At 37.2% G+C, this 23,717-nt stretch overlaps 1 protein-coding gene across 13 annotated transcripts in view; it reads right to left on the bottom strand.

Annotated features, from left to right (window-relative positions):
• RPS6KA5 (ribosomal protein S6 kinase A5) overlaps positions 1–23,717 on the bottom strand; it is a 181,163-nt gene that overhangs the window by 55,600 nt on the left and 101,846 nt on the right. For 11 of the 13 annotated variants that reach the window (XR_015252076.1, XR_015252077.1, XM_086709003.1 and 8 more), the window contains one exon: positions 21,255–21,362. The exons of 1 other annotated variant lie outside the window; for it this stretch is intronic. Coding sequence is in view for 9 of the 12 variants with exons in the window: in XM_086709003.1 (XP_086565129.1) it covers positions 21,255–21,362 (108 nt within the window). In the remaining 3 variants the exon portion in view is untranslated. Of the gene's footprint in view, positions 1–4,482; positions 4,552–21,254; positions 21,363–23,717 lie in introns of those variants that run through there. One more of the 13 variants, XM_086709012.1, reaches the window with a different exon arrangement.

Raw genomic sequence — 23,717 nt, 5'->3', positions numbered from 1 at the left:
CTTTCAAAGAATTCTACCAAGGAGATAAACTGATGAGGTATGACAGAGGAAGGTCTGCTGTGGGGGCAGAAAAGAATCCTAGGTAATATTTTATGAACTATGGTTTTATAAGGCTAGGATAACATAACTAAATTCTATTCATTACCATTTGTTCAAAATATCTTTACAGTACTATTTTAATATTTTAAAAAATATCTTTACAAGGCAATCAACCTATTTAGCATTTAGGTCCACATTATTTTATAAATAATATTATTGATTAAAGCGAGCACAGAGTTAAGAGATTGTGAATGAGAATGTACTTAAATGTAAATATGGTTAAAGCAGTGTGCGTGTACCATTCTGGCAGATAAGACAGAGTGTTCTTGCGCTTAAGTGACCAGCTGATCAAGGAGGTTCCACTGTCTCTTGGAGAGAAAGATCAGATAGCACTGGACAAAAAAACAAAACAAAACAAAACAAAACAAAAAAACTGGCTCCCTTCTAAGAAAAAATCCAAATAGAAACTTAAGTGCCAAATTCTTAGGCATTTCTCAATAAACACTAGATTAAATCATTCTTAGCTTTTATTTGCCAATGTTTTATCCTGATCTCCTTTGCTTATGATAAATTTATAAATGCAAAATTACCAACGAAAAGTCTCATCCCCATCCTGTATTTTCTCCCATCCTAATTTTGTCAAATCTTACAACAAATATCTAGAAATGTTTAATTTTAATTTTTAGTTTTTTAACGTTTATTATCGAGACACAGAGAGACACAGAGCGTGAGCAGGGGAGAGGCAGAGAGTGGAGGAGACACAGAATCCGAAGCAGGCTCCAGGCTCTGAGCCGTCAGCACAGAGCCTCTTGCGGGGCTTGAACTTAGAAACTGCGAGATCATGGCCTGAGGCGAAGTTGGACGCTTAACTGACTGAGCCACCCAGGTGCCCCTAGAAATGTTTGATTTTTAAAAAGAAGTAAATATTGCATTGCTAATCATCTAAGACTGTGCTCATGAGAAAGAGAGGGGAATCCCTAGACGCAAGCCACGAAGAGGGTGCCAAAAACCAGTGAGGTAGATATATGACCTGTGCTACAGCTGCAAAGGGAGGGCCTTTAGCTTAGAAAACAAATAAGCCCCTTTTGAAATCAAATCCCAAGGCTTCCGCCTCTTGTAGACTTGAGGCCTGAATTTACTCTCCCCTCCTTGGTATGAGGAAGTGAGAAAATCTGGTCCAACGTGGTAATACTCTGGAACACATGACAGAACCAGACAAATTCCCACAATCCAGCTGGCCCAGGGTTCACACAGATAAAGCCCTGGAGTCTCAAAATTATTAAATAAGTGAACTAGACTCCCCAAACAGAAAGATTACTTGAAACACTAGAACAACATTCTATAAAAGACTAGTATATTGTAAAAGATGAAAGACATAAAGAAGGAAAATACCTATAAAATAATGTAGCGGCATAAAAAAGATAAGAAAGATATGAAAAGGAAGCAAACATTAACTATATAAATGAAAAAAATGTACTAATGCACACAGGCTGATTAAACAAAGTAGACACAAATAAAGAGAGAATCTGAAAACCAGAAGATACACTTGAGAAAATATTGCAAAAGTCCCAAGCAGACTAAATAAAAATATATCCATGGGTGGCAAATTCCCATTCTTGAGTGATGGTTGTAAGTGTTTGCCTTATAAAAATTCCTTAACCCATACATTTATTTTGCTTTTGTTTTTACATATGTTTTATTTTAAAATAAAAACATAAACCAGTCCATGAGTAGATATAGTCCATGACAGCTAAATTAACAATGAATTTGCAGTGCAAAATAAAGGCATTTTATTTGGGAAACTCTTTATCTCTCCTTCTATTCTGAATGGCAGCCTTGCTGGATAAAGAATTCTTGGCTGCATGTTTTTCCTATTTAGCACGTTGATTATATTCTGCCACTCCCTTCTTGCCTGCCAAGTTCCTGGGGACAGATCTGCTGTGAACCTGATCTGTCTTTCCTTGTAGGTTAAGGACTTTTTTTTCCCTTGCTGTTTTCAGTATTCTTTCTTTGTCTGTGTATTTTGTGAATTTGACTTTGATATGCTTTGGCGGTGGTCAGCTTTTGTTGAATTTTAAGGGAGCTCTCTGTGCTTCTTGCATTTTGATGTCTGTGTCCTTCCCCAGATTAGGGAAGTTCTCAGCTATAACTTGTTCGAAGAAACCTTCTGCTTCTTTTTCTCTCTCTTCATTTTCTGGGATTCCTATAATATGAATGTCATTCTGTTTCAGTAAGTCACTGAGTTCCCTAATACCTTCATGATCCATCACTTTTCTTTCCCTTTTCTTTTCAGCTTCATTATTTGCCATAATTTTATCTTCTTTATCACTCATTTGCTCCTCTACTTTGTCCATCCTTGTTTTTACGGACTCCATTTGGGTTTGCATCTCACAGCAGTTTTAATTTTGGCATAACTAGATTTTAGTTCTTTTATCTCTGCAGAAAGGGATTCTCTAGTGTTTTCTATGCTTTTCTCAAGCCCAGCTAGTATGCTTATAATTGTTGTTTTAAATTCTAGTTCAGACATATTATATCTGTAGTGATTAAATCTCTGGTTGTGAGATCTACTTCCTCTTCTTTCTTTTGGGGTGAATTTCTCCATCTTGTCATTTTGTCCAGAAAAGAAAAGAAGAAAACACACACACACACAAACACACACACACACACACACACACACAACAAAGAAAAAAGCAAAAAAAAAAAAAAAAGTAAAAAAACCAAAAAAACAAAAAAACACTAGGTCCTGGGTGTGTTCTGGTCTGCTGGTTAAAAGAATCTAGATCCTAAATTAAATTAAATTAAAATTAAAACCATATATAAAATATTTTTAAAATAATAAACAATTTTAAAAGGAATTAAAAAAAAGAAATGGAAAAAATAAAGAATGCAAATAAAAAGGAAGCTAGATTTGAATTCCCGTAGTAGACTTGGTACAAGCTAGTTGTTTGTGCTGGTCCTTCTGGTGGAGGTGCCTGTCGCACTGATTCTCATGTGAACTTGCCCTAGTGTAGACGCACCTCCAAAGTGCAGGGGGGTGAGACTTGGTAGAAGTGGCTCCAGCCTCTACTATGTGGCACAGTTTTGCTCCCTGAAGGCTTTCAGTGCTGATGAGGGGGGATGAATGTGGTAGCACCCTGGTCTCTAGCCCTGGAGCTGAACATTCACACCCCCACTCCTCAGGTCACCCTCACAGAAGAGCAATCAATATCCCTCAGCTGTCGCCAGTTGCCATCACAACCCTCTGTTCACCCGGCCTGTGTCCGAGCTTTTTCATCTCAGGTGCGCAACTGAGTTTCAAAATCTAAATTTTGGGGACTTCGCAGCACAGACCCACGCTGTTCCTCTGGGTGATCATCTTGTCATGCTTTTGCAGTTTGCTGGCTGTGCAAGGAAAGTGGCTGCACAGGGGTTCAGACTTTATGGCAAAACAGAGCAAAAAGCCAGCACTCCAGCTCCCTGCCCTCAACAGAACCCCCTGCCCTCCCCACCCCCCACTCCTATGCCTGGAAACAGTGCAGCATGTTGGTGCCACCCTTTCTTCTTGAGACCCAGGGGACCCTCAGTACATGCTGTCATTCCTGGGACTCCACCCCACTAAGCACCTTTAAGCCACGCATGTCCCCGATGGTAGTGGACTTCTAAAAGTTCCAATTTTCCACTCCCTTGCTTATAATACTTTGCGGTAGCATCCACCACCACCTTACCCAGTTATATCTCCCCCAAGTCAACTCTCTGCACCTCCTACCTTCCAAAACGTGGTTGCTTTTCTACTTGTAGACTTGCAGTTTTTGTTCTCTCAGACCTCCAATTGATTTCTTGGGTGTTCAGAATGATTTGATAACTGTCTAGCTGTGTTTGAGGGACAAGACAAGCTTAGGATCCTCCTATTCCTCCACCATCTTAACTTCCCCATAAAGGCATTTTAAAACAAAGAGAATTTACTATTCATTAATCCTTGTTAAAAAGACCCCTTAAAGATGCAGTTCAGCAATAAACTGAACTCACAAGAAAAGAGTTAAGTTATAAGAAGCAATAGTGAACAGAGAAAACAGGTAAACATGTGAGAAAATCTAAACAAGTAGTGAATTTATAAAATGAAAATTACACAATAATGATTAATTTGGCGGAATATAACACAAGGTAGGGCTAAATACTAAGTAACAATAATACAGAAAATGAAATGGATAATTGATGTTAAAACACTCCATGTTCTTGTAGTGGTCATGACAATTATAGACATAATTGTTAAGTCAGTATATAAGTTAATAGAACAGATATAACTTCTAGACCATTAGGGAGAAATGAAACAAAGAAATCCTAATAATCTAAATAGGAAAGGAGGGGGAGAAAGCAAAGAGAAATTGTGATAAAGAGAAACACATAGCAAGATAAGAGAAATAAGTAAAAATATATCAGTAATCATAATATACAGATTTAACTCACCAGTTAAAAGATAGAAACTCTCTGGATCAAAAACAAAATCCAGCTATATGTTATTTACAAAAGGCACACCTAAAACATAATGACAAAGAAATATTGAAAGTAAAGAGATGGAAAAAGATATATCAGACCAGCACTAGCCAACAGAAAGCTGGAGTATTTTATTAATAGCAAGAAAATAAACTTTAAGGCAAAAGGGATTATTAAAATTAGGTAGAGTCATTGAATAATAATAAAAGGAACATTTCACTAGGAAAATAATACTATCCCAAACCTCAATATACTCAACATTTGTTGAAAAGCCTTAAAAAGCAAAAATGGAGAGATGTTTAAGAAGAAATGGACAAATCCACAACCATAGCAGGCATTTTAACATATCTTTTTTATAACTGACTAATCAAGCAGGAAAGTAATTAGTGAAGCTATAGATGATTTACATGATGTTCCTGAGAATACCCCAAACTTTATATGTAATAGTTAGAGAATACACATTCTTTTCAGGTATATATGTCATATTTATAGAAATTAACCATGTAATAGATCACGAAGCAAATCTCTAATTCTACAGAAATAAAATCATATATATTTTGTTCTCCATACAGAAAGCAATAAAATTAGAACTCATTTACAAAAAGACAACCAAAAATTCCTATATATTTGAAAACCTAAAAACCCATTTCTAAATAATTCATGGCCCAAAGGAAAAAAAAAAACCCACAATGAATATTAGACTATTTCAATAACAATAAATACCTTATATATCAGAACTGGTGAGATATATCTAAAAGTTGTTCTTAGAAATTATCTCATTAAAAATGAAAAGATGAAATATAGTGAGCTGGAGGTCTGACTCAAAAGTTTAGAAAAAGAATATGAACGCAACACTTGAAAAGTAAAAGGAACAAAGGAACATCATCAAAGAAATAGAAAAAAATGAGAAACTTGACAAAAGCTGTTTTTTGGAAGAGATTAAAACGGACAAATTTCTAGCAAACTGATCAAGAAAAAAGAGAAAAGTTATAGATCAATAAAAAGGAAACTTTACTATACTCACAACAGAGATTAAAATATAAGTGAATTCTATGAACAAATGATACCAAGGAATTTAAAAAGAAAAAAGATAACATTTTTCTATAAAAATACAACTTACCAGAGTTGACTGAAGAAGAAATTGAAAACCATATACAATTATACATATTTTTAAAACATTAAATAAGTATTTGAAAAGCTACTCACACTCGGGGGGGGGAGGGGAGAAAAAAAATACACTCTGATAGCTATACATGTGCAGTAAGAGGAAATATTAAGAGAAATATGATTTCTATCTATATATCTGATTCTAAATTCATTTCATGATGTTGGTATATAATCTTGATACCAAAATCAGACAAATGTAATATTAGAAAATTATACGTCAACTGGAAAATAAAGTCCAAAATAAAATATTAGCAAACAAGATCCAGCAAAGTGTAAAAAAAATAATAATAAAATATAGAAAGTAAAGTTTTTTCCAAGAATTGAAAGATGGCTTGGGGCGCCTGGGTGGCGCAGTCGGTTAAGCGTCCGACTTCAGCCAGGTCACGATCTCGCGGTCCGTGAGTTCGAGCCCCATGTCGGGCTCTGGGCTGATGGCTCAGAGCCTGGAGCCTGTTTCCGATTCTGTGCCTCCCTCTCTCTCTGCCCCTCCCCCGTTCATGCTCTGTGTCTCTCTGTCCCAAAAATAAATAAACGTTGAAAAAAAAAAAATTAAAAAAAAAAAAAAAAGAAAGATGGCTTAACACTCAACAACATAAAGTTATTAATATAACTCACAACACTAGGTGATTAAAGAGAAAAACTGTAAGAATTTCTTTATATCAATAAACAATTAGAAACTGAGAATTCATCTACTAAAACCCTAGAGTAAACACCATACTAAATTGTAAAACCTAAGACACATAGCCTTAAAGTAAACAAGCAAGAATACACACGAATAAAAGGGCAATAAAACCAAACCAAACCATCCATTCACAAATACACAGCATAAAAATAATGAGAATCACAAAGATATAAAACCATCATTACTGACAAACAGTGGTTCTGATTTTCTCTTAATATAGTCATATACTTAAAAAATCCAAGTGAATCTGTAAGTTACTGGAATATGAATTCAGCAACATTGCTTTGTACAAGATCAACATTCCTGTAGTGCCAAAAAACCCCATATTCTTATTTTTGTAAATTGGAATAAAACTTATAAAGTTAATAGAAATGAATCTAATGATATAAGTACAAGCATTACACAGGAAGTTATAAAGTATTATTAAAAGAAATAAAAGATAATAACTGGGAAGGTAGGACTATTTATTTATGGTAATTAATCAGAAGATTCACTATCCAAAGATCACAGTTATTTCCGAATTAATTTATCAGTTTAATTCTATAATTCACATGGAGGAACAAAAGACCAAGAATAGAGAATACAGAGAAGAGAGTGAAGGAAGGTCAGATGAAAGGAGGAGAGAACGGCAGGGTAAGAGTGAAGAAGAGAACGATCTCACCTTTCCAGATTTAAGACTTACTATAAAGTCATGGCCTTTAAGATTTTTTATTTTGACTCAGAGAGAAGCAACCAGAAGAATGAAACTGAGTAAAGAGAAACAGAACAGAAATAGACTCACAGGCATGTATAGGAATTTGGCATATGACAGAAGGTACCTTTCAAATCAGCAGGGAAAAGATTAACTGACCATTCACTGATCGTGAACTATCAACTGGATTATCTATAAAAAGAGATAAAATAATATCCCCACTTTGTTTTATATTCAGAAATTAATTCCTATTAAATTAACATTTTAATGTGCTCATTTTTAAAAGAAAATAAAAGCAAATATCTTAGTGCACTGAGATAAAAAGAGATTATGTTTTTAAAAATTCAAAGAAATCAACAACCCAATTTACACCTCAAGGAACTAGAAAAAGAAAAACTAAAAGCAGTGGGAAAATAAATAAGTACAGCACAAAGAAATGAAACAAGAATAGAAAAACAATAGAAAAAAACTAACAAAACTAAGAGATGGTTTTTTGAAAATATCAACAAGACTGACAAACTCTTAGCTACATTAAAAAAAATATTCAAATAAGTAAAATCAGAAATGAAAGAGAAGACATAAGAAAATGAAAGAGAAGACATAAGAAGCTACTATTGGGGTGCCTGAGTGTCTCAGTCAGTAAAGTGTCTGACTCTTGATTTTGGTTCATGGTTGTGGGATTGAGCCCCAAATTGGGCTCTGTGATGGGCATGGAGCCTGCTTGGGGTTCTTTCTCTCTCTCTCTCTCTCTCTCTCTCTCTCTCTCTCTCCCCCACTCATGCTTTTTCCTTCTCTCTCTCTAAAATAAAGGAGGTAAAAATTTTAAAAAAAGAAATAACTATGAACAATTATACACCAACAAATTGGATAATCTAGAATGGATAAATTCCTAGAAACATAATTTATCAAGACTGAATCATAGAGAAATAGAAAGTTCTGAACAGAACCATGATCAGTAAGGAGATTAAATCAGCAATCAAACACCCTTCCCCCACCCACCTCCCTCCCCGAATAAGCTCAGGACCAGATGGCTTGAAGGAAAATTCTAAAAAACATTTAAAGAATGTCCTCACTTTTTCAAAAAACCGAAGAACATACTTTTAAACTCATCAGATGAGGCCAGCATTACTCTGATACCAAAGCCAGCAAAAGATACTGCAAGAAAAGAAAACTACAGCCTTCTATTTCTGGTGAAAACTGATACAAAAATCCTAACAAAATATTAGCAAACCAAATTCAACAGCACACTAAAAGGTCTATGTAACATGACCAAGTGAGGTTTATTCCTGGAATGCAAGGATGGTTCAAGATTTGAAAGTTAATCAATATAATACACCACATTAACAGAATGAAGAACAGAAGAACAGAATGAAGAAAAATTCAAGTGATGCAGAAACAGCATATGAGGGGCACCTGGGTGGCTCAGTCAGTAGAGCATCCAACTCTTGATTTTGGCTCAGGTCATGATCTCATGGTTTCGTGAGTTTGAGCCCTGCATCAAGGCTTCAGTGCAGAGTCTGCTTAAGATTCTCTCCCTCTCTCTGCTCCCCCCTCCCCCCGCCATTCACACTCTCTGTCTCTCTCAGGATACATAAATAAACTTAAAAAAAAAACACTCAGCAACAAAGTAGGAATAGAAAGAAACTACCTCAACATAGTAAAGACCGTATATGAAAAGCCCACAGCAAACATCCATACTCAATGGTGAAAAATGGAAATTTCCTCTAAGATCAGTAACAAAGTAAGGATGTTCCCTCTTACCACTTCTATTTCATACAGCACTGGAAGTCCAATCCAGAGCAATTAGGCAAGAAAAAGAAATAAAAGACATCCAAATTGGAAAGGAGAAAGTAAAATTATCTCTGCTTGTAGATGATATAATCTTATATGTAGAAAACCCTAAAGATTACACACACACACACACACACAATTAGAATAAGTACATATAGCAAAGTTACAGGACAGAAGATCAACATACTAAAATCAGTTGCATTTCTTTACACTAACAATGAACAATCTAAAAAAAAAATCCCATTTAAAATAGCATCAAAAATAACAAAATGCTTAGAAATTAATACAACCAATAAGTCAAAAGACCTGACAGTGAACATTACAAAATACTGTGAAAGGAATTAAAGAAGATAGAAATAAAAAGAAAGACATCCCCTGCTTGTGAATTGGAAGACATAATATTGTGAAAATGTCCATACTACCCAGAATAATCTAAAGATTCAATGTAACTCCTATAAAAATCCCAATGGCATTTTTTTTGTAAAAATTAAGAAAAATCTTGAAATTCATATGGAATCTCAAGGAACCCTGAATAGCCAAAATAATCTTGAGAAAGAAAGAAAAGTTGGCAGTCACACGTCCTGATTTCAAAACATATTTCAAAGTTACAGTAAATAATACATCTTTGTAGTGGAATTAAGACAAATACATAGAGCAATGGAAAAAACACAGAGCCCAGAAATAAACCTTACAGTGTATATGGTCAAGACCACACGTGAACAAAGGATGGTCTCTTCAACAAATGATGCTGGGAAAACTGGAAAGCCACATGCAAAAGGATGAAGTTGGGCCCTTACTTTGCACCAAATACAAAAGTTAACTCAAAAAAGACTAAAGACCTAAATGTAAAATCTAAAACTATAAAACTCCTAGAAGAAAAAACAAGTTTCATGACACTGGATTTGGCAACGATTTCTCGGATATGATACCAAAAGGACAAGCACAAAAGCTGACAAATGGGACAATATCAAAATTAAAAGCTTCCTTGCATCGAAGGAAACAAAGTGAAAAGACAACCTATAGAATGGGAGAGAAAATTTTCAAATCACATATCTGTTAAGTGGTTAATATCCAGAATATATAAAGAACTACAACTAAACAACAACAAAAAGTAAATAATCTGATTTTTAAAATGCAAAGAGGGGTGCCTGGATGGCTCAGCCAATTAACTGTCTAACTCTTGATTTTGGCTCAGGTCATGATCTCATGGTTCATGAGTTCAAGCCTCACATCAGGCTCTGTCTGCACCGACAGTGTGGAGCCTGCTTGAGATTCTCTCTCTCCTCTCTCTCTGCTCCTCCTCACTCCCCCCTCCTCTCAAAATAAATAAATAAACTTAAAGAAAATAGGCAAAGAATTTCAGCATTCTTCCAAAGATGATATACAAATGGTCGAAAAGCATACGAAAAGATGCTCAACATCCCTCATTGCATCATTAATGCAAATAAAAACTACAATGAACTATCACTTCATGCTCATTAGGAGGGCTGCTATCAGAAAAGCAGAAATAATAAATACAGGTGAGAATGTGGAGAAACTGGAACCCTTGCACACAGTTGGTAGGAATGTAAAATGGTGCAGCCGCTATGGGACACATTATGGACATTCCTCAAAAAATTAAAAATAAAATTATCATGAGGGAAAATAAATAAAATCTTATAATCATATGATCCACCAGTCCTACTTCAGGATATATATCTAAAATAACTGGAAGCATAATCTCAAAGAGATATTTGTACACCTATGTTCACTGCAGCATTGTTTACAATAGCCAATAAGTGCAAGCAACCCAAATGTCCCTTAGTGGATGAATGCATAAACAAAGTATGATATATACATATATTATAATATTATTTAGCCTTAAAAAAGAAGGAAATCCCAGGATGCCTGGGTGGCTCAGGCAGTTAAAGCATCTGACTTCGGCTCAGGTCATGATCTCGCCATACCCAAGTTTGAGCCCCGTGTCAGGCTCTGTGCTGACAGCTCAGAGCCTGGAGCTTGCTTCGGATTCTGTGTCTGTCTGTCTGTCTGTCTCTCTCTCTCTCCCCCGCTCACACTCTGTCTCTCTCTCTCTCTCTCTCTCTCAAAAATAAAATAAACATTAAAAAAAAAAGGGAAATCCTGTCATTTGCTACAACATGAATGAACTTTGAGGACATTATGTTAACTGAAGTAAACCAGTCACAAAAAAGATAAACGCTGTTAAGATTCTACTTATACTAGGTATCTAAAGTAGTCAAACTCATAGATACAGTGTAGAATATTGGTTTGCAGGGGCTAGGAAGGGGAAAAAATGGGGAGTTGTTGCTCAATGGGTGTAGCGTTTAGTTGCAAGATAAAAAAAAATTCTACAGACCTGTTACACAACAACGTGAATATAGTTAGTACTACTGATCTACACTTAAAATTAGTTAAGATGGGGGCGCCTGGGTGGCGCAGTCGGTTAAGCGTCCGACTTCAGCCAGGTCACGATCTCGCGGCCCGTGGGTTCGAGACCCACATCGGGCTCTGGGCTGATGGCTCAGAGCCTGGAGCCTGTTTCCGATTCTGTGTCTCCCTCTCTCTCTGCCCCTCCCCCGTTCATGCTCTGTCTCTCTCTGTCCCAAAAATAAATAAACGTTGAAAAAAAAAATTAAAAAAAAAAAATTAGTTAAGATGATGGGGCGCCTGGGTGGCTCAGTCAGTTAAGCATCTGACTCTTGATCTTGGCTCAGGTCATGATCTCTCGGTTCACGGGATCGAGCCCTGCATCAGGCTCTGTATTGACAGCACGGAGCCAGCTTGGGATTCCCTCTCTCTCTCCACCTCACTCTGCCCCTCCCCAACTCATGCTCACTCTCTCTCTCTCTCAAAATAAATAAACATTTTAAAAATAGTGAAGATTATAATTTTTATGTGTATTTTCTAAAATTAAAAATTTTACATAATCAAATATAAATATTAAATGATTATAGTAAATTTGATTTTATTAAAATGTCAAATCTGATGATGGCAAAAATATCATTCAAAACAAGTGAAAGACTTGGAAAAGAAACAATATGTATAATTACAAATGACAGGTATCTAGAATATTTAAAGAACTGCAGCAAGCCAATAATATCAGAAAAAAAACTTCAATACTGTGATAAACACAGAAAGCTAAATGAATCTCAGTAGGATAATGGGTAAGTAAACTGGATAATTCACATCAAAGAATATTATACAGAGGGTAAACTGAATGAAATAGATTCATACTTATCAACTTGGATAAATTTCAAAAATAAGTCAAATAAATCAATTTGCATATGGTATGCCATTTATGTCCATTTTAGGAACACAAGCTAATAGTATATATAGTTTATGGATATACACATCTGAAGTAGGGGCACTAAAACAGGATTAAATTCAAACCACCATCTGCCTTTTGCCTGCACTTGTTAAGCAAAATGTGCTTGGAGTAAAACATAGAATCAGGTTGACCAATTTCACTTTAAATTCACGACGGTGACCCTCGAGCAGGCCTTTAACGCCGCCCAGCAAACGCACTCATTTCCTAATCCATTCATTCTCCCACGGACATGACCGCTTATTTTGTATCTTCTCCTCTCTCCTCAAACTCCAGTGTCTCCTTCTTTTCCCTCCTCACTTTCAGTGAGAACACAGAAGCAATCAGAAAAGACCCTCTATGAGCTCCCACTACCACGTCTTGACAGCCACCTGCTTCTGTGCCCAGGAACTCACCCTTCTCTGTTCCTAAGGATGAACTGACGAAGCGAACTACATCCCCACTTGTGCACCGAGTTTATCCCTCCCAAGGTCCAGCATCTCCCCCCCATCTCTTATTATTATATCGACCCCCACTTCCTTTACAGGAATGTGCCAACCAGCATATGACATCTGTCATTTCTCCCACCTTATAATAAAGAGACCTCTTTTGACCCCGCTTCATCCTCTGCTGCCCTCTCCACACGATTTCACTATTCCTTTTTACAGAAAACCCCAAGGTTGCCTTTATTGGTAGAGGACAATATGTCTATTCCCATTCTCTCTCTCTGGAGGTTTAAATTGAGCCAATGATCAATCTCCTGTCCTCACCTTACTTGAGTAAACAACAGTATTTGACATAGTTGATCTTGTTCGTCCTTGAAACATTTCGTCACGTGGTTTCTAAGATAACACACTCGCCTGTTTTCTTCCCAACTTTCCAGTTTCCTTTGCTGGTGCCTCTTCCTCTCTTTACTCTCCATGTTGGAGTAGCCAGGGCTCAGAGTTTAGTCCCTTTTTCTTTTCTATCTGTACTTACCCTGCTGATATTCTCCTCAATTTTCATGATTTTAAATATACTGGCAAATTCCAAATCTGTATCTCTAGATGGGACTTCTCCCCCACACTCCAGACTCCTATGTCCTATTGCCTCCTGGACATCTCTGTAAGTCTAATAGTCATCTCAAAACTCAAGCTGCTCAAATGAACTCCTCCCCTTACCCCAGATCTTCTTTCCATCTGAAGTCCACTAGCTGATGGCGACCTCATCCTTCCAGACTCTCTAACCAAAAAACTTAGGGCCCCCCTGATTCCTCTTGCTCTCTCACACCCCACACCCAACCCATCAAGAACTTTCATCATCTCCAATGTCAAAATATATCTAAACTCTGACTACTTATTACAACCTGCTCTGCTAGCCCATGGTCTAAACTAGCCATTACCATCTCTTGCTGGGATTAATGCAAAAGCTTACTAACTGGTCTCCATGTCTCTAGACCTGTCCCACTAATAGTGGGGACATGCTTGGCATGCTTTGCATGCTTGGCAAATCGAATTACTCTTCTAAAATAAGTCAGATCCTCTCCCTCCCCTACTCGAATCTCTCCAATGGCCCCCACTTCACTAAAAGAAGCCGTAGTCCTTACAACAGTCTTCGATGCCCTACATGACCTGTACAATCCTCCCTCTGTATGACTGCCTGCACACCCCGACTTTCTGCTACTCTAACCGTCAGTCATTTTACACACTTACACTGCACTCCTCTCTGTTCCACAAACAGCCCAGACATATTCCCACCTGGGATCTTTCACGCTGGCTGATCCCTCTACCTAGAAATCTCTTTCCTAAGATACGGACATGGCTCACACTCTCACTTTCTTTGTGTCTCTACTCAACTGTCACTTTCTCAGCAAGGCCATTCCTGATTACCTGATTTAAAAGTGCAACCTTTCTCACCCTGATACCCTGATACCCCCATCCCTCTTTCCTAGTGTACTTGTCTTCTTGTAACTTAACCACTATCTACCATATTCCATACATGTTTTTACTCATTTTCCTGTTACTGGCTGCCCCCGTCTAGAGGAAAGATTTCTGTCCATTTTGTTCATTGCTACATTTCAACACTAGATAGAACTCTGCCTGGATCACAGTAGACATTCAATTGATATTTGCTGATTGAGTGGAAAAAATACAAAATGTTTATAACTGCATATGTGAATAGTGGGTGCACAGATTCTGTTGTATCACTTTTTTATATTTTTATTAGTTAAATATTGCACAATGTAAAAAATTTAAAAAGATATTTAAAAGATATAAACATTTATTCATCCCATTTATTCAGGGTTGCTTAGAATTCCAGAATATTTTTTGCTAAATTCCTCTTAAGGGCTTGAAAATCCCTGACACTCAACATGGTTTTAAATAATTTTCCCTTTATTATGGTCTATTTTCAGATTAATGCATCCTATATTAATATAGAATAATGTGACTGCTAAATATAATTTTCAAGTAAATAAAAATTATATATATTTACCCTGATTTGAACAATGGAACACATGATAGAAGTTTCTGTGAAAAGAATCTCCACTCAAAAGTTGTCCCTGCTTGTTCTGTGATGCCATTTACATTAAACCTGCCCACTGAACTTATACATTGAACCTGCCTTATTTTCATTTTTTAAATTAAAAAAAATTTTTTTAGAGAGAGAGAGAGAGAGCGAGTGAGCTGGGGAGAGAGAAAAAATCTTAAGCAGGCTCCATGCTCAGCCCAGAGCTAGACACGGGGCTCTATTCCACAATCCTGGGATCATGACCTGAGCCAAAATTAACAGTTGGACCCTTAACCGACTAAGCCACCCAAGTGCCCCAAACCTGCCGTAAAATAAATAGTATAACGGTAAGTCTTAACAGAGCCAATAATTTAAAAAAATTTTTTTAATATTTATTTTTGAGAGAGAGAGACAGAGCGTGAGCAGGAGGAGGGATGGCGCAGAGAGAGAGGGAGGCACAGAATCGGAAGCAGCAGAGCCAATAATTTCTACTGTAAGAAAAGTTATAAAGGAATCTGTGCGGCAGACATCTGAGGGCAAAGCCCTATCTGTCTCCCTTCCCCTGACGGATACCTGACAGAAAAACATTGCAAAACCAATGGCTGAAACTAACGTGCTAGCATCTGTAAATTGCATAATACTGTTTGAGTAGAAGAAAAACTGGGGCAACAGAAAAATGCTCTGACTGGTTTCTAGGCCTCCTGTTTTCCCAACACTTCCATCTCAGTGTTGACCCTAAAATAACTAAGATTATCCTAAAGTCACTCATCTTGGCAAGTGACTGACAAGACTTGCTTACAGAGACTTACTTAATACGTTCTTCAGGAGCACATGCCAATGCAAAGAATTGTGAACATATGTCACTACAAATTAGGCAGGAGGGGGAGAGAAGTAACTAGAAAGCTGCCTTAGAGAGGAGGGTTATCTGATTCCCAGTGCAAACATGCTCTTTATGGGTCCTGAACCTCCCCAGGCATCTTGTGATATATATGTCACAATAGCAGAATGCTGCAAATGACATTATTAACCAGGCGTTCATTAAAGATGTACTTTAAAACTTTCTTACAAATCAGAAAAGGGAGAATAATTAAGATTCTCATCTGTCTATTTTAATTTTGCTCACAGTAATCTAAAATTTGAACAGTATGTCCTACAAGTAGAAACTGATATTTATTTACTGCTTCACACATTAGAACATACTTTCATAAGCACCAACTCATTTTGTCCATATTATGATCCTATCAATTAGATATGACAGCTATTATTTTACAGATGAAGAAACTAAGACTGAGAGGGGTTAATGACTAAGTGGCTTGCCCAGAGTCACACAGCCACAAAGAGGAGAACTGAAAAAGATCCTCTTACTTTAATACATGTTCCATCCAGTATAGAAGCCTTTATATGTTCAAAAAATTAATTAATGAATAACATCATTTTATAAGCGAAGGTACATTTTTCTATTTTCTGTAAAGAGAAAATAGTGATTAATCCATAGGCCTGTCCCTTTAAAGTATATTATAGTTTGGCAGTATGTTATAGTTTAGCTACTTCTATTTTAAATGTTGGGGTCATTATTTTTCTGCTACTTTTATTTAGCTACCTGTAGGTTGATGTTAATAACCTCTTGTGATATTTGTAAATGTTCAATGTGAAATTATGAAAACATAGAATGCATGCACTATTTAAGTATAGGGTAACTAGGGGCGCTTAGGTGGCTCAGTCTGTTAAGTGTCTAACTTTGGCTGAGGTCATGATCTCATGGTTTGTGGGTTTGAGCCCCATGTCGGGCTCTGTGCTAAAAGATCAGAGCCTGGAGAATGCTTCAGATTCTGTGTCCCTACTCTCTCTCTACCTCTCCCCCACTTGTGCTCTGTCTCTCTCTCTCTCTCTCAAAAATAAATAAACATCAAAAAAATTTTAAGTATAGGGTAACTAATAATACATTAATGTATCATTTTGACATTGTTTATGAAGAGGTAAAAACAAACCCCTTTTAAAAATAGTGTTTAAAAAAATTTTTTTAATGTTTATTTTTGAGAGAGAAAGACAGACTGAGTGCTAGTAGGGGAGGAGCAAAGAGAGACGGAGACACAGAATCTGAAGCAGGTTCCAGGCTTTGAGCTATCAGCACAGAACCCAATGTGGAGCTTGAACCCACAAGTGGTGAGATCATGACCTGAGCTGAAGTCGGGCACTCAACCGACTGAGCCACCTAGGCGCCCCCCTAAACAAATGTTTTTGAAGTCTTCAATGTTAGAATCATATATCCGATACCTAGCAAATGTCTGACTTACATTAGGAACTCAACAAATGTTTACCGAATTGTACTCTCAAGAAATCCGCTGAAGGACATAGGCTAGCATACAGGTATTTAGAAATGTCTTCTTTTATTCTTAGAGTCTCAAGGGATTTATCAAATTCTATGACTGAGAAAAGAACATATCAAAAGTATCAAACTTGTAAAGTATTCATTATCATATAAAAGACTTTAAAGATTTCTAAAATAAATCAATTTTATCCTGTTTACAATCCAGTTTAGCAAACTATAATCTAGAAATAATTAATTATATGAATATTTGACAAATACCTCTCAATAGAGGCTCATCAGGGCAAAGAATTTGTTATGTTCCCCACTATATTTCCAGGGTCTAGTATAATACCTGACATACTGTACTCAATATTTGCTCAATTGTTAAATTAATGAATACACAGAGACATGAATATTACACCATGAACAGAAACTTTAAAGGTTATTTTAAAAGTACACATTTTTTATACTAAGTAAACTCCTAAAAATTAAAAAAGAAGTACATTTCCCAGATCAAATGAGGGCAGAATTTATAACACAAAATTGCAACATGCTGAAGGAGAAGTAGATTTGGGTGCGGGGAAGACAAGCTCGGTTTTGGAAATGTTGAGCTTGAGGAGCTAGAAAAGTGTCAAGTGGAAATACGGTAGAAGCATGTTAGGGTCTGGAGCCCAAAAGAGAGGTCAGAGTTGCCATACATATTTAAGAATCACCAGCCTAAAGGGAGAGAGTAAGGCACAGAGAGAGAAGAGCACTTAGTATTTAACTGTGAGGAACACTTGGGTAGAAGAGGAAAAGCCTGCAAAAGATAGTGAGAGAGATAAGGAAAGCCAGGGGACCGTGGTGTCACGGAGCCAAAGTAAGAAGCAATTTCTAGTTCAACATTACTAGGTAGTCAAGTTAAGAAGAGGACTAAAAAGTATCTAAAACTGAGGTCAATAGTGACCTTGACAAGAAGACTTACAGTCAGTTGGTAGGTGTGCAAGCCAAACCAGAGTAGACTAAGGAGTGAGTGAGATGTGGGTAAAGAGAGTGTGTAGACAAATACTGACAGAGGAGAACAAGAACACAAGAGCTGGCAGGGAATATGTAATTCTGAGATAGATTCTTTTTATCTACTAGTCAGTCCGTCCATCCATCCATCCATCCATCCATCCATCCACTCTCCATCTTTAAAAGTTTAAGACAGGAGAGACTAAGCATGCTTAAATGGTAACAAAAGGGTCCAAGAGGAAGAGGTAGAAAAGGAGAGAGGTTAGTTAGAGCTAGAGCCATACAATCTCTCCCTAGGCACTGGAAACCTAGGAGGAGACTCCTTAAACTAGAGTTTAAACTAAAAACCAAGGAGGTAGAATAGGGATAAACAAAAAAGAAACTCACTCCAAGAAAGATACTTCAATATACGTGATTCAGCGTGACATGTGAAACCAAAAAGGAATGCTAGCTAATCAAAACAGAAATTGTTTGGTGGAAATATTTTTAAGGTGGAAGGAGTCTTAGGCAGGGAAATTGGCTGAATAAGTGGTGGGTGGAATTAGGGAAGCAAAGGACCACGAGATCCTGTTGTAGGGGTCTCAGAGAAGGGTAGTTCCCATGCCAGCCATGAGAGCTAAACCTGAAGTCTAGTGTGATGGTATGTCCTCTACAGAAAGAGGAAGAATGAGCTGGTAGTCTGAGGGGAAGAGATGAAACTAGAAAGCTTAATTATACAGACACTATCACGTAACTATAATTAAACGCAGCTAGGTTGTATTCAGTGAAAAATAAGAAAATTTGTACAGTATTTCTCCACTTCAGATAGAATCCCAGTATTTCATTTTTGCACCTGAACAACTAAGTGCTCAAAACTTAAGGCAGCCCATGAGAGCCCCCCTTGTGGAGGAGCGGCTGACATGACTCGCAGGACACACAAATCTCTCTTGTGAGGAGGGACCTGGCTGGTTCAGTCATACAGTCTTTCTGATTAATTTGTATCTCTGTATTAAAACTCAACAACTCTGATCCATATTTGACTTTTGTTTATTTTGTTTTAGCTTCTGACATTTTGCCGTTGCCCAGGGCCAAAGTCTGCCAAACATTCAGCCACATGTACCTGTAAATACAGGAGTCACTAAGTGATTCTTTTCATTGGTGTCTTACCAGAACCTAGCCCAATGTCTCCATGGAGAAGGCCCTCAACAAATACTTTGATAGAGGGAAGGAGCAAATGCGTGAATGGTCCCATGGAGAGAGGAGATGATGGTCACCAAATCTCCCTGCGAAGGGGTCCTTTACAAACCAAGGGCCCTTTGGCTGTCTGTTGAAGCCCACAGACCACTTCTCAGAATAGTGTTTTTAAATGCACAGTATGACAGAGGAAACTAATCATATTGCAATACAGACAAAAGAAACGAATTACGGTGAAATATACTGAAATCAAAATAGAAACAGAAGTTGTGACATCATCACAAACATGGTTCCGGGGCACACGCTGAGCTCGTCAAGTCCCAGACATCTCTGTAGAAAGATCTGGCCGGGCTACTTCACTAGCAACACCACCAACTGATAGCATCTGCAGGTTTTGTTTTCAGTTTCTCAGAGAGGAATTCTCCAAACTCCTGTCTGGGAAGACGTGTTCTCAGGACAAAGTGGCAGAAAGAGGCCGTGGGAGCTCCATGGTTCGCTGTGTCATTTTTCACCCCAAGGAAACAGTAGTTTCCTTGTTGTGGCCTCACCTTCAGCCCCTCGTCCCTGAATCTAGTCTTTCTACTTAACCCTTTCAGTCTTCCTGGAAGGTAAGGGAAGCATGGCTGCCTGGGTGAATAGGGGAGACAGAGACCCGGAGGCTACCTGTTTCTTATATAGACTTCCAAACAACCCTCCTATGTCCCATGGCACCTGTGTTCCTACTCTGAGGGAGTCCTGAACCTTTCTGGGGGCCAGAAGTGCAAATTAGTTTGCCTTGGGGCTTCTCACGTTGCTAGCTTAGGATTCAACTGTGATCAGGGATGCTTAAATTGGCTACAAGTAGTATTCCTGCTGTCCGTCTTCCAAAATTTGGTTGCTATATTCTTTCATCTTTTCTGAGTACATACCTATTTTACTCCTTTACTTTTGTTTATGGGGTTTAATGAGGAAGCAACAGTAAATGTATTTAATCTGTCACATTTTACTGACATTGCCACTAATAGTTTTACAAAGGAGAAAAAGTCTTAAAAATCAAACTTTGAAGTAAATTCCTCAAAAATTCATCTATTTTATAACAATGGTTGTCCCATCAAAGATAATCAATATAATTATAACCGTAACTTCATGAAGGCATCTTATTCACTACTGCATTATCCAGTACCTAGCATAGTAGAGGTGGTCAATACTTAATAAGTGAACTGAATGAATACAGATATGATAAAAAGTTGAGATCTTTAGATTTTATGATTTCAGCACTTATCAAATTCACTTAGAACTACATGGGCAATAGTCCAAAAAGCAAATGTTCAGAAATAGATACACCTAATTTGGAATTCAAGACCAATGTGTTTTACAACCACAAAGTTCTTCACTACAAAAATTCCACTGTGATTCTGTACTCTAACTAATAATTTCTTAGATAAAAATGAATTGGCATTCAAATTCATCTAGTTATCTTGCATAACCAGTAGTGTAAAAATATAATTTTTATTACAGCTGCTACATGAGGAGTATTTAACTAGAACTAGATGTACAGTTTTAAATGTCATTAAATGCACCTGTAATAATAAAGAGTTCTACTGAAAGTGCAAGGTCCTCCATATTCAAAATCTGCACGTTAGCTATCAAATTTTAGTTCAGCTATCACAAATTACTTCAATAATTTTAGATTGTTGAAGAAGTAGGTCTAGTAGATCCTTGTCATTTTTGTCAAGTGAATTCGAAGGGCCATCACAACATGTCCTACTTTGTAAATATAATGTAAACTGTATGTCCTTTGTTTTGTAATGGTCCACTGGTTATCACTTAAGCCATAATTCTCCTAAAGGGCCCAAAGGATTATTCAAAATTTTCAGTCATATTTTATAGGGAAAGTTAAATGCATAGTTTTGATTTGTTTTAGACTGGGGAATTCTGATATATTCATTAAATGTTTACTGCAATTCTAGCAAGATGGTTCCATGTTCCATGGTAATTTAAGCTAAAACTCTTTACAGTCATTCAGGTCAAGATGTTCCTCTAGGCAAACCTGCCCCAAAAATCCATAATCCATATGGTACTATCCTGACAAATGCTTCTTCTACAGCTCATTTTTTATCATTGTGTACATTCCATTGTTACTAACTTCAAATTAAAATATAATACTCACTTCTTCAGCCACAAACTCCTTACTCAGACCAAAATCTGTCAGCACCACGTGGCCATTAGAATCAAGTAGAATGTTCTCAAGCTTAATGTCACGGTATATAATCCCCAACTGTAAAAACAAACAAATATGCATTTTAAAATAACAGTTTCCAAAAAATAAATTAGGAAAGTCTTTGTCTACCTTAAAAACAAACCAAAAAAAGGATTCTCCTGCTCAGGATGCACTAATGGCTCTTAGTGACTGGCCATGGCAAATGTGAATTCCTCTATCTCAGGGCTCATCTGCTGGGCTCGCTGGACCTCTCCTACCTCCTAACTCTTCCTTCTTTGTGTAACGAAGGTCCATCTTTGTTGGACCAGCTTCTGTGGGGTCTTTCTGTTGACTGTTGCTTCCTCCTATCTTCTTAATTATCTAATCCTCACTGTACATGATCTTCTTCGGGTACTTTTAGCCAATTCGTGTCCATCACTTGCTAATGGATTCGGAGGCTTTCCTGACTAACCAGATTCCACGCTGGTCATGTCTTTCTTTTTCTTCTTACAGCACCTACACATACATTGCACTTATCTAAAAATAACTGATATTTTCTAGGTGTTTCCTCCTTGTCTTGATATAACCATACTCTAACTCTGTTCTTCACATTTATCTAGTATCTTGCAAACCATCAAATAGATAATTAATAAAGGCTTGTTGAATAGGCTTCTAAATAAGCAACAAGTCAATTAGATAACATTTATATATCCCTCCATTTTGTTTTGCATGTGTTACAGTAAAACACTTCAGCTATTTCTTCAGCTAAGTAAATCTACACAAGTCATATAAGTTCTTGATATATGTACATTGCATATTTCATGTTATGTCAGCCTAAATTAAATGTTTTTAAACTTAGAAACCCTGCTTTCTACAACATTAAGTATATGAAAAAGCAGATTCGTACTAATTTCTTAAAATTGAAACAAAAAATTACAGAAGGAAACATGCTAGGCAATTTCCCTCCTGGAACTTCAGTGTTCTACACGAAAGAGAGGATAATATCTGCAGTCCGAGCAGACATTTGACTCGAAGCTTCATGAACATCTAACAGCCAGTGTGACTTTTTTTTCTTTGAAACAAACTCTTTGAAAACAATTTTAGAAATAAATTATTTACCATCTGCTTCACCTCATCACTTCCAAGGAAACTCTCATTTTTGTCTCTTCTCAGGAAACTCAATGTTAGCAGCTGTGTCAAGGTTAATATTCCTGGCTTCCTGTTGTATCTCTTTGCATTTATCTTTTTAGGGTAGTAAGATTAAGAGAAACTTAGCTGAGATCTGATTTGCTACATTACTTTCACTCTACATCAATTCCATGTATATCCAGTATTCATCAGGTTTTCTACTTCTGATTACCCTGTTTTAATAATAACAGGTGTTCATGGATTTTTTTCTTTAATAAACAGAATTAACAGAATTAAAGATTTCACACAAATTAAAAACTGAATTTAGTAGCTTACCCATTGGAGCTTTGTATTTGTTTTGCTTGTTTCTACTCTGGTTATTTATGGTGATTTCTACCATCGTTTTTATATTATAAAAACTTACACCTAAGCATAAAACTCCAAGATCTTTTCAACCCATTCCTGGGCCCAATTTGGTTCATATATGAAGATGCCCTAACTGCTTTATATCCCACGGATACTCAACCAGCAAAAGCTGGCCACCCCAGGACAACTCCACCCAAAGGAATGTCTGTCAGCTCCCTTCCTGCTCCTCTGTCCCTTTGGTCCACGCACTGCAGCCCCACCCCCCATGCCCACCAGGGCCTTTTCTCTTTCCCTCCTGTTCTTATACATTTTCATCCACTCTCTGTAAGACTCCTGCTCTGACCACCCCCACCCCCCCATCCAGTCCTGGCTCTGTTCTGCTCTAGATGTCCCCTTTCCTTGATCCCCTCCTTCTGTGCTTGCATCTTCTCACCATCTTTTCTCACAGCCTCTCCCGTCCATTGCCTCCATCTTGCAATTCCAGTCTCCTTGCCACTTTAAAATTTTCCTCCCTCTTCCCTGCCTTTTCCTTCATCTCTCTCCACTCCTGTCCATGCTCCATAAACACCACTTTAATCCCTGTTCATGTCTAATCCAGTGCAGGATCTGAATTCACGACAAAGAATAGTAGCTCTACAATGCACCTGTCTCATCCTAATGTAGCGACTCAAGTCGTGATGGCCTCATGATCTCATACACTTTGATGAAAATTACTCAAATACTTTCTATTTCTGAGGAAATACACACACGCTTGGTCTACACAGCTAACTGCTTCTATAATAATCCATCCTCATTAAGTTAAAAAAAATTTAGTCAAAATTTCTCCAATCAAGATTAATAGTATCTGAAATAATATATATATTTTTAAAGTTCGAATGGATTTTATGGAGTTCAAACAGCAGCACAGGCATGAATTCCACTCAAAGTTTTTAGCAACTG

The sequence above is a fragment of the Puma concolor genome, chromosome B3 (assembly GCF_028749965.1).
Source record: "Puma concolor isolate L17-30 chromosome B3, mPumCon1.1.hap2, whole genome shotgun sequence".
Lineage (NCBI taxonomy): Eukaryota > Metazoa > Chordata > Mammalia > Carnivora > Felidae > Puma > Puma concolor.
The sequence above is the reverse complement of the archived record's forward strand: the minus strand, read 5'-3'. Positions and strand labels throughout refer to the sequence as shown.